This window comes from Podarcis vaucheri (genome assembly GCF_965113315.1).
Source record: "Podarcis vaucheri genome assembly, chromosome: 12".
NCBI lineage: Eukaryota > Metazoa > Chordata > Lepidosauria > Squamata > Lacertidae > Podarcis > Podarcis vaucheri.
Window position 1 is genome coordinate 10,276,947 of NC_138750.1, and position 11,907 is coordinate 10,288,853.

The 11,907-nt window shown below is 43.7% G+C and overlaps 1 protein-coding gene across 8 annotated transcripts in view; it reads left to right on the forward strand.

The window, feature by feature from the left end:
* PDE1C (phosphodiesterase 1C) overlaps positions 1-11,907 on the forward strand; it is a 265,314-nt gene that overhangs the window by 227,734 nt on the left and 25,673 nt on the right. For all 8 annotated transcript variants that reach the window (XR_014212337.1, XR_014212338.1, XR_014212339.1 and 5 more), the window contains 2 exons: positions 321-496; positions 2,228-2,527. Coding sequence is in view for 2 of the 8 variants with exons in the window: in XM_082192834.1 (XP_082048960.1) it covers positions 321-496; positions 2,228-2,527 (476 nt within the window). In the remaining 6 variants the exon portion in view is untranslated. The remainder of the gene's footprint in view (positions 1-320; positions 497-2,227; positions 2,528-11,907) is intronic.

Below are 11,907 nucleotides of genomic sequence, written 5' to 3' on the forward strand. Positions count from 1 at the left end.
TTTGCCAAGTCTGACCCATCCTGGCTCTTGCTTGGAAATTGGCCGGCATTGAAAAAAGACTCAGGACCAAGGCAAAATTGCGACTCCAAAGGGTTTAGTTTCCCACCCCCACCCCTGACCTACTGATCGGCAAGCCCTAGGCTCTGTGGTGTAAACCACAGCACCACCCGCGTCCCTCAGCAGGAGGATGGATGGGAAAGCTCAGTCAGAGAAAGGGTCAAGTTAGTGGATGAAGAAAATGGACATTTTGCTCTTTAGCATCTATGCTCTTGGGTCTATCTGGATATAATATTAATGCCTTTTATCTTGTGCTCTCCCAGTCTGAATAGCATTAGCCCCTCAGAAGTTAAAAGATCAAGTGTCAAGAGTACTGGATCAGAAGGAAGTGCCTCTCTCAACTGCTCCATTCTCACTGTGGACTTCAAAGGTTTCAAAAGCACCTGGACTGAGGTGGTGCAACAAAACCGGGAGAAGTGGAAAGCACAAGCAACCAAAGGTAAGAGCAAGTGAGCTCATTGCATAGAACTTTCAAAATACTCAGGATTTTGATGGTGTCTGTGTGTGTATATGGGGAAAGCTTCTGGAGGTCTGGTTGGAAGAAACATAGACCCTATTGAGACAGAGCTTCTCCGAGACTTGATGTCTAATATAAAGGACTACCAAAAAAACCGGCAGAGAGGGACTGAGAGAGATTTGAGGGCCTTGGACGTGAGATCTCCAGGCTGATAGTTGATAGACTGATGGACATTTTTTGGGGATCGAAACCGGGAAAGGGGGGGTGAGAGTTTTTGGAATCCAAAGGGTGTATAATTATATGTTGTCTCTCTGTTATTTTGTTTTGTAATTAATATAAAAATTGGGAAATTTGTGGAAGGGAATTTGGGTCGACCTTAGAAAAGGGCGTAAAGAATGAGTATTGTTGTTTAAATTGAGGTCTATAAGTTAAAATTGGTTAATTAAGATGAATTAAGTATAATAATAATAAGGTAAAGTTGGGGACAAGAACTTGCTGAGCTAACTATTGGAATTGGAATACAAGAAGTGGAGGTGTGGGGAAGTCAGGGAAAAATGTTAAGAAAATAAGGATCCGAAACTATACTTGTTATTTGTGTTGTGTTTGTTTGTGTTTTTGTGTTTGTTTAAAAATTTGTGAAACTTTAATAAAAATGTATATTTTAAAAATATATATATGGGGAAAGCTTCTATGTTGCAAAGGACCTTAAGAGTCCAGTGCCTCTCTAAGTGAATACCCTTTGTAAAGATGTGATTATGCAGTTGGCAGAGCCTGTCAGAACAAAAATGTATCTAGCCTGTTTCCAGAAACCGCAGAGAGTGGATGCCTGTCATATCTCTACACCAGTGTATTCCAAACTTGGGTCTCCAGCTGTTTTTGGACTACAATTCCCTTCATCCCTGACCACTGGTCTTGCTAGGAGTTGTAGCCCAGAAACATCTAGAGACCCAAGTTTGGGAAACATTGCTCTGCAGCTGTTCAGGGAAGCTTTTTTTTAAATAATATTTTATTAGGTTTTGACAATAAAAGAGTTTTTTTTTAAAAAAATAGGAAAGACAAAAAAGATACAAAATTATACAATACAAAGATACAAAAATACAGACATTAAACACAAAAAAGAAAAGAAAAAAAGACATATAAAAAGACAAAAATTCCCTCTTTCTTAATTTCTCCTCTTTGATTAACTTATTTTCCTGACTCCCTCACGTCTCCCATTTTTGTATCCCTTTTAAAAGTTGGTTCAGCAAATTTATGTCCTGTTAGTCTATCTATTTATTAATCCAATCTTGCATTTTACCTTGTTGCTAAAACCCCTGCAATTCATTTCAATGTCCTCAACATTCCTGTTCAGGGAAGCTTTTAATGTGTGACATTTTAATGTATTTTTAATCTTCATTGGAAGCTGCCCTGAGTGGCTGGGGAAACCTAGCCAGATGGGCAGGGTACAAATAAATTATTATTATTATTATTATTATTATTATTATTATTATTATTCTAACATTCTGTGATTCTACAAACATGCTTAGGATTGTGGTCTTAGTCACCTGAGGAGATGGGAGGACCTGTGAGCATATTGCTGAACTGCAACCTCCATCATTTCTGACCATGGGTTATGTGGGCTGGGGCTGCGGAGAGGAGAGTTGCCCTTCTGACTGATGGTTTCTCTCCCCCTCCTGCCATTCACTGTTGTCCTTGCTTTTGCCGAGGATGCAGAAGAGAAAGCCAAGAAAGAGGCCGAGGAGAATGCTCAGCAGGGAACGGATGACAAGAAAACGGAAGAAAGCGACGGGAAAAAGCCGGCTGAGGAAACCACTGCCCCCAAGCCAGACAGCAGTAAAGAAGGCAATTCGGGAGAAAGCAAGAGCACGGAAGCCGGCAAGACTAATGTGAATGGGACTCGCCAAACGGCTGGCAGCAAACATGAAGCTTCTCAAGGAAAAAATGCAACTCAGGTGGAAAAGGAGTCGGAGTCCAAGGCGACGGCAGGAGAACAAAAGCGGCTTGTACAGAATGGTAAGTCCTTGTGCAGAAGCAAATGTACTTTTCATTTGTATACTGCTTTGAACAACTCCTTTGTGGAGAGGAAAAGTGGGATATAAGTGTTTTAAATAATAAACAAAGAATGCAATGCTGAGCTCATATCTTTGAGAGATTTGGAGTAGGCGACGGGTGGGCGGATGAGGTTCTTGTAGGCATGCCACCTCAGACTTGCTTTCTAATATGCACTCTAATGATATCCTAGAATTACCGTATTTTTCGCTCTATAAGACGCACCAGACCACAAGACGCACCTAGTTTTTGGAGGAGGAAAACAAGAAAAAAAATATTCTATATCTCAGAAGCCAGAACAGCAAGAGGGATCACTGCGTAGTGAAAGCAGCAATCCCTCTTGCTGTTCTGGCTTCTCTGATAGCTGTGCAGCCTGCATTCGCTCCATAAGACACACACATATTTCCCCTTATTTTTTAGGATGGAAAACATGAGTCTTATAGAGCAAAAAATACGGTAAGTGTCTGTGTGAGAGAGGTATCTCTCTCTCTCTCTCTCTCTCTCACTCACACACACACACACAGATACATAATGGACATGCACACACACACAGAGGTTAGAGCTTTCTTTTTCCGTTCAATTTGTTGCTGTTGTCATTGCAAAAGATAATGGCTCTCAATATAAATGAATTAATGAGAGAATCAAATGAGACGTCTCATTCAGCTGGATATTGCACTTAAGTGCACTTTTGCGGCCACTGCTGGCTCATTTCTGCTGTGTCATTCCCTGGGACACTAGTTTAGTGGCCTGTACAGTTTTAGAAGGGAACTTTAATGTAATGATACACAACATTAATCTCCTTGGATGCATAAGAGTGTTTTTCTTTGCTGGACTTAGTCTATCTCATTCTGGGGGATTGTTCCTGTTCTCTGGGGATAGTTTCATCATTTCTTTTCAGAGTTCATTATACTCATCATTCCACCATGCAGCTAGAAGAACAGCTCTTATAAGTCCCTTAAGCTACCCTATTCATTAGGAAATTCAATTCTGCAAATGTGCACAGTCTCCTTGCCTTAGGAAAAGCCTCTGTGTCTTTGCAGAGGATAGACTTTGTGAGTGTAATATTCATGTGGATATTCCAGGTCCTTGCCCTTTTGCAGTCTTTTGTCTTTGGTTGTTGAAGGGAAATATTAATATCTCATTAGCGTTGGTCCTGCTGATGACACAAAAACATTCAAATGCTCAGTTACAGCTGGTAAACGATCTCTGGAAGTTTTGCAAGTTGGTGTTCACTGAAGCCTGGGAACTATTTCCTCTTCAGAGAATGGTATATTACCGTATTTTTCGCTCTATAACACACACCTGACCATAACATGCACATCGTTTTTAGAGGAGGAAAACAGGGGGGGGGGGAAATTCTGAATGAAACAGTGGATGTATCATTTTTGTGCTTCATGCTGTGACCACAGACATGTGATCTGATGGTGAATTTGGGGTGACCCAATGCAAAGATCCGTGCTTTGTAACCACGTTTTAAGTGGGGAGGGTAGGAAAAACAGAAGGGACAAGGAGCATGAGAGGGGTGTGCAGAGAAGCAGCTGGCTAAGAATGCAGGAGAGGGGTTCAACGGGAGGGAGGAAAGGAAGGCAAAAGTTTTCCCCCACCCACCCAAGCCAGCCCTCTCTCTCTCTCTCTCTCTCTCTCTCTCTCCCTCTCCCTCTCCCTCTCCCTCTCTCTTTCTCTCTCCCACCTGCATGTTTTCCGGCTGCCTGTGAGTCCCTAGAATGCTTCCCTGGACGCAGCAGCACCAGAGCACGGAGAGGAATTAGAAGGAAGGACGCGATCCTTTCCTTTCCCCTCTGCTTGCCTGGAGGGCAGGGGATTTCCCTGCTCTTTGTTCCGTTTGAGCAAACACAGCAACGAAACAGAAGTGGGTGGGTAGTAAGACCCTGAGGCAGAATGCAGGAAAGCAGCCGCTTCCTCTCTTCAGGCTTCCCTTCTCGGTGACACGCAATCTCATTTTTGCCTGATTTTTGCCCCTGCACTCGCGCCAGTCGGCTCCAGGGACCACACATTCGCTCAATAACACGCATAGATATTTCCCCTTACTTTTTAGGAGAAAAAAATCTGCGTGTTATAGAGAGAAAAATATGTTCAGCTTGGTAGCGACCCTATACAAAGTCATTTCAGGACAGAAAGACAGATGAATGTAACTCCAAATCTTTAAATGACATGAAATTAATATGTTGAAGAGCTATGGTATGTGGATTTGACACTTCTGTACTGTGAAGTGTGGCTTGTCTCCACACTGGTGGAGTAATTTGCCACAGTAATTTACTTACACAGTAAGGCGCTGCTGTGCATCTTCCCTTTTCACTTTTCAGGGCAAAGTTTTCTTTCAAGAAAACACCAACCCAAAACCTCCCGCTTGTTCACCCTATTTGTTGCATCTCTTTCCCCTGCTGCCCCAACGACTGTGGTTTCATTAGCTTTTTTGTTATTCTCAGCAAGAGTAAAATGGAGGCCACCCATGCAAACAGAGGTCACAAGGGGATGTCAAAGCGCTGCATATTTGCATAAGTGAGTTCACCTGTGCCCAGCCAACACAGAATGCAGGAAATGGTTCCTAGATCAGTATCCCTCTTGCTCCGAATGAGGAAACATTTGTGTATGCTCCCCGTTCCAAGTTGTAGCAAAGGAGCATGGTAGAAAGCATGTATCATTTCAGCTCCTGATCCAAGACATACCTTGGATCTCGAACACCCTGGAACTCAGACGTTTTGGCTCCCAAACACCGCAGACCCAGAAGTGATTGTTCTGGTTTGCAAATGTTCTTTTGGAACCTGAATGTCTGATGGGGCGTCCGTGGCTTCTGATTGGCTGCAGGAGCTTCCTGCAGCCAATCTGAAGCCACGATTTGGTTTTTGAACATTTTGGAAGTCGAACGGACTTCCGGAATGTATTCCGTTCGACTTCCAAGGTACGACTGTACTTACATAGGTACATACGTACATCCTTTGATACAGATGAGGCCCAGACTTCAATTCAAAAGTGTTCTGGAGGTGCAGTCTGTATGCCATACAAACAGATAGTATAGGTTAGGGGTGGGCAACCCCCCTTTTTCCTGCTGAGGTCCCTCTGAAATACTCTGTTGGGGGTGTAGCCCTTCTGACAGGGGGTGGAGCCAGACCCAACAATGAGCAAAGCTAGAAACAGACATTTTCTGGATTCACTTATCCAGAATAAAGACCACTTTGCTTCATTTTTCATAATGGCTAGGTTGCCATATGCCCTTTTTTCCCAGGACATGTCCTCTTTTTCATTGGTATGTAAAATGTCGTCAGAGCGATCCGTACTTGAAAGTAGAAGTTGGCAAATGTGTCCTCTTTTTCGCTCATCAACATATGGCAACCCTACTACAACATAGGCTTCCCAAGCTTGGGCAAGTCTGCTCAGATGTATGCTCCACTGGATTTAATAAGGTTACTCTCAAATATTTTTATTTATTTTTATTTATTTTTAGTGCTACTTACTAATATGGCTCCTGTTCTGAAACCAAGTGAAACTAATTCCTTTCTGACTTAAGTGTGGCTACGTCATTGCAAACACTTTTTAGGCCACATCCACTAGAACTGATCTCATGATGTTGCAACAGATATTGTGTTGGAAACTTCACTGACAGAATAGCTAGCTATGCACTACGTAGTGCCTTAGTGACCGTTTCATGCATTGACATGCATGTGCATAAGAGTTTCAGAGGCATCCAGTCCTCACACAGAGATTTAGAGACCTAGAGGAGCGTGCTGGACTCTTAAGGCTGACAACATGCTAACGATTTTTCAGAAGGCAACCTCAAAGGTCAGGGGCCGTGTTTTACTAAGAATGGGTACCAGAAAGCAGGGACTGTCCCGAATCCACAGGGACAACTGGACTGTATAGAACAATCTAGTTATACGCCAAATCAGTGTGTGTGAATACTCCTTAGGCTCTGTACATTTCTGTCTAAATTAGCCCTGAACACTTTAAATTATAGGAGGCATGTTACAACCAAGCCACACACTGAGGACTTCTCCTTTGTATGATTTCTGACTTAAAAGATGATAGTGAGAAGTCAGACAAGAAAGGTCAGGGAAATGCATTAAAGAAACCAGAGGGTAAGGATCCAGTGTGTTTCTTTATCAGTTCATCTAGCCCAGGCTGCTACTACCTGCCATATGCAGTGAACCATATGAACCAGCTGGGAGAAAAATAAAAATCGTTGGTAGGTACATCCAAGGGCTACTTCTTTGGCACACCCAAAGGTCTATAAGTTTCCCTTTTGATACTAAAACTGACCCAGGCTTATGAAAGTCATGCAAAAATTGAAGGTGCCTCTTTTTTCCATCTAAGCCCAGGATACACAGCAGTGCTTCAGGGAGCTGATTTTAAAAACCCAAATAGTGAGCATAAGGTGAAGGTAAAGTACCCCTGACAGTTACGTCCAATCGTGAACGACTCTGGGGTTGCGGCGCTCATCTCGCTTTATTGGCTGAGGGAGCCGACGTACAGCTTCCAGGTCATGTGGCCAGCATGACTAAGCCACTTCTGGTGAACCAGAGCAGCGCACGAAAACGCCGTTTACCTTCCCACCGGAGCAGTACCTATTTATCTACTTGCACTTTGACGTGCTTTTGAACTGCTAGGTTGGCAAAAGCTGGGACAGAGCGATGGGAGCTCACCCCGTCGCGGGGATTCGAACCGCCGACCTTCTGATCGGCAAATCCTAGGCTCTGTGGTTTAAACCACAGCGCCACCTGTGTCCCTAGGATAGTGAGCATCCTATATCCTAAAAAAGAGGTGGTGGGGGGGGGGAGAAACGACCCTTGCAGCTTCCTACAAGTAGTGCTATATGTCATAGAGTTGGATGAAAAACAGACATATCTTGGTTAATTAAGTGTTTTTCATTTGAAAACAACAATAGATAATTTCAAGTCAACTCTAGCCAGTCCCCCCCCCACTTGTTTAGAAATGTGTGCCCTCTTATCAATGACTTGAAATCTGTGTGAAAATGGAACGTAGGAAGTGGAACATATGGATATGTTCTTGAGAGAAGCAGTAAAACATCTGGGCCTGATTCCATAGCTTTGCCCCGTGCACAGCTGCTCTCAGAAAACAGAACATTTGCTACCCTTTCCATCCAAACACCATTGTTTGCCAATGTTTTTCTTTCAAAGGCAGCGTGTAACGTGGCCACCAATGAAGTGGAATTATCTCATTTTGCAAATTATATCCCCCCAGGAGTTAATTAGACTGCTTATCATGATTTTAATTTTAAAATAGCTAGCTCCTTCTGTGCACCGTATCATTAGAAATTAAGTTCCGCGCCATCAGTTTCAGATTCATTTTGTTAGTGCCTCGCATTGGCACTACGTACCATTGGAATGGCAAAATCCAGTGTTGGAAGGAGTGGAGGCTGGTTTATCTGGGCAAACGGGGCACTGCCCCACCAACATCTCTGCCCTCAGCCAGCCCCCAAAACCTGCCGTCCACCTACTTATATCCAGTCTAGGCGGTGGCATTACCTGTGGGCTTAAGAATAATAACATGCTGCCAATTTGACTAGGTTGCCCCAGCCACTCTGCGTAGCTTCCAACAAATGAAAACATAGTAAGAGCATTTGGCTCTGGCTCCAACTACTGATGAACTCTCTGCTTTCTGCACCACAAGTCCTAATGGGCACCAAGCACCGCTCTGGGTGGCACAGTGGTCTAAACCACTGAGCCTCTTGGGCTTGCCGATCAGAAGGTTGACTGTTCAAATCCCTGCGACAGGGTGAGCTCCGGTTGCTCTGTCCCAGCTTTTGCCAACCTAGCAGTTCGAAAGCACATCCCACCGCAATAGATAAATAGGTACAGCTGTGGTGGGAAGGTAAATGGCGTTTCCGTGCACTCTGGTTTCCGTCATGGTGTTCTGTCACGCCAGAAGCGGTTTAGTCCTGCTGGCCACATGACCTGGAAAGCTATCTGTGGACAAACGCTGGCTCCCTTGGCCTGAAAAGTGAGATGAGCACCCCATAGTCGCCTTTGACTGGACTTAAGCATCCAGGGGTCCTTTACCTTTTCCTTTCTTTCCAGTAGGTATACACGGAACCTACATACCTGGATAAACTCTTTGGGAGTAAGGGCAGACATATGGTCAAATATTTTGTGATACTGGAATAGCGCTAGCAGGTTTTATGTTTCGTTTTCATTCCAAAAGCGTTGAAGTGCTCCTTCACACAACCATGTGAATGTGTGACGCCTGAGGGGTTTTTAAATGGGCTTTTCATGAGCTGCTCTGTGCTTCAGTTGGTGACTGCATGGGCTCAAGTGGTTGTGTGGATTAACAGACTCCTTTGGGAAGTGGTGAACTCTCCTTCCTTGGAGGTTTTTAAGCAGAGGGTGGACGGCCATCTGTCATGGATGCTCTAGCTGAGATTCCTGCATGGCGGAGTTTGGACTAGATGACCCTTGGGGTCCCTTCCAACTCTACAATTCTTTGATTATCCAGATTAGGCCATTACTCAACAGCAGGCTTCCTCAAACTTGGCCTTCCAGATGTTTTGAGACTACAATTCCCATCATCCCTGACCACTGGTCCTGCTAGCTAGAGATCATGGGAGTTGTAGGCCAAAAACATCTGGAGGGCCGAGGTTGAGGAAGCCTGCTCAACAGTACCCTCAATATGAGGGGTAAGTGCATATCATTCTAGCAAAACAACAAAAAAATTGTCACGTTTGTGCCAAACCATTTGCTGCATTTGAATAGTGTATTAAACTATGAATATGAACATGAATCCATGTTCTTGGCAAAGGAAAACTGGAGGCAAGGAAAAATGCTCATGGCATGTCGTAAGGAAGCAAGCAAGGCTTCCATCTAGTGGCCATAATGTATTTCACAAACTTCAACCGGCAGTTCACAGCTATTGCACAATGTCACCAAAATAAAAACAACCAACTGAATGAATTTGGCCAGTTGAATGATCCCTGCCATTTGGAAACGGTCAGCACGCAAGGTCCAAGGAGAGATGGAACTGGGTGATGTTGGTGGGAAAGGGTTCAAGAAAAAGGGAAGAGACAGTGCTTTCAAATGAAGGGGGGACTGTTAGTCTGTGGCAGGAATGTATTGGGTGCCATGCAAATGACTTGTGTGAGCATATGAAAACTGTGTGTGTGTTGCTTGTTATTTACACAGCACTTTCAGTGTCAGTAAGACACTTTAAGTATATGAAGTCTTTAATTTTCGCTGTCTTCACGAAAGGCTTTTGACGTGCTACTAATCTCTGATATGCCATGGCTACTTTCAGTTCAAAGCTCTTTACATGAGGGTGAAAGATAGATGACTTTGCCAAATGACCCCCCCCCCCCATGAATGTGTGGTTTGGTCTATGTTTGAATCCTCCTTAGTTCCGATCCAGTGGATCACAGTGACATGCTCTCGCTATTTCAGATCAACACATTTCAAGGCATCTTAAGTACTTTTAGAAGGGTATTTAGATGTCCTCCATGATGGCAAAGTCCCAGTTAATGTGAAATAAGGACACACTGATTGCATTTCTTCCATATGTTGTGTACCATAGTGGTTTTCAACAGTGACGAATCATGTATCCTCATGTCTAGTAGTTATGGAGGAGAAGTGAGACTGTCCATTGGTGGAATGCTCTTGGTGGGAAACAATTCAAAGTCTCTCTTTCTATGTGTTTAGTGTTAGGCTCCCAGTGGTTGTTGGCAGTCATTACCATTTTGTAGAGTTTCCGACATGCAAAATTCCTTCCTAAACCCCATTGACTGGAATGCAATCCAGAAACTTGCTTACACGAGTGAGCAACATTAAGTTGGCTAAAGAATACAAATAAATAAATAAATAAATAAATAAATAAATAAATAAATGAAAGAAATGTGAACGCACTGGATAGAGATGAATCGCCCATTGCACACGCTGTATATAAGTAATCACATGTGTTTAATCTCAAAACTGCCCTGGGGACTATTTGGGGGCTGAAATATATATATATCAGTGTAGCAATTGGTTAGGGCCCACTTGCAAATTCATTTATATTGTTTGCCATTACGTTGTAACATCCAGTCACAACAGATTCTAATTTGTGTGTGTGTCTCTCTGTAAAACTTTTTGTTAGTGCTGAACAAAAATGACACCTCCTCCTCAAAATTGGACAGCAAATTCGATGCAAACATTGCAGTTATTGGTAGAAGGACACAAAGTTCCTACCCCTGGATTTGTGCTGAAAATTCTCATCTGAGAAACTTTGGCTTAAAGCTTTATTTTACCATTTGTTGTGTGCTAATTTCTTTTTAGTGCAGCTTGTTGGTCAGATATTTGTAGGGGGGTTGAACTCTAGGATGTAAACCAGGCATAGGCAAACTCGTCCCTCCAGATGTTTTGAGACTACAATTCCCATCATCCCTGTTAGCTAGGGATGATGGGAGCTGTAGTCCCAAAACATCTGGAGGGCTGAGTTTGCCTATGCCTGATGTCAACAGAAGTCAGGGGTATTTCTTTTTTCCCAACCAAGGAAGTAGCATTTTAGAAGAAGGCCAAATCTGGTATTACTTATTCCATAAGTACCAAAGCCGGTTGGAATTCCTGTGCTGGGACTGTCTGCATTTTCAGAACCCCTCCCATTGTGTCTGATGCAGCTTTGGGGAGTTCTCCATTTTAGTTTCCTTTTTGCAGAAGCGTGGGGGGGCTTTTGCATTAGGGAAGGGCCAGGCTGACGTCCACAGCCATCAATCTGAAACCGGTGCCAGTTGTTTGATGCCTAAGGACCAAAACAGATGCACTTGGGAAGATGTGTGATTGTTAATAATAATAATAATAATAATAATAATAATAATAATAATAATAATAATAATTTATTATTTGTACCCCGCCCATCTGGCTGGGTTTCCCCAGCCACTCTGGGCGGCTTCCACAAAGACCAAAAATACACTAATATGTCATACATTAAAAACTTCCCTGAACAGGGCTGCCTTAAGATGTCTTCTGAATGTCAGGTAGTTGTTTATCACTTTGACATCGGATGGGAGGGCGTTCCACAGGGCGGGTGCCACTACCGAGAAGGCCCTCTGCCTGGTTCCCTTTAGTTTTGCTTCTTGCAATGAGGGAACCGCCAGAAGGCCCTCGGCGCTGGACCTCAGCATCCGGGCAGAATGATGGGGGTGGAGACGCTCCTTCAGGTATACTGGACCAAGGCCGTTTGTTGCTTCCATTGTTCTAATCTGAGCTTTAAAAGAAGCCAATGGCACTAGGGCATGGGGACTTTGCAACTCTTTCCCCTGTGTGATCTACCCAATCTTCTAGGAACAAGCCATACCTCCATGGTTGAGCCCATCCTGTCCCAGATCCCATCCCAGGTAGGACTGGGGA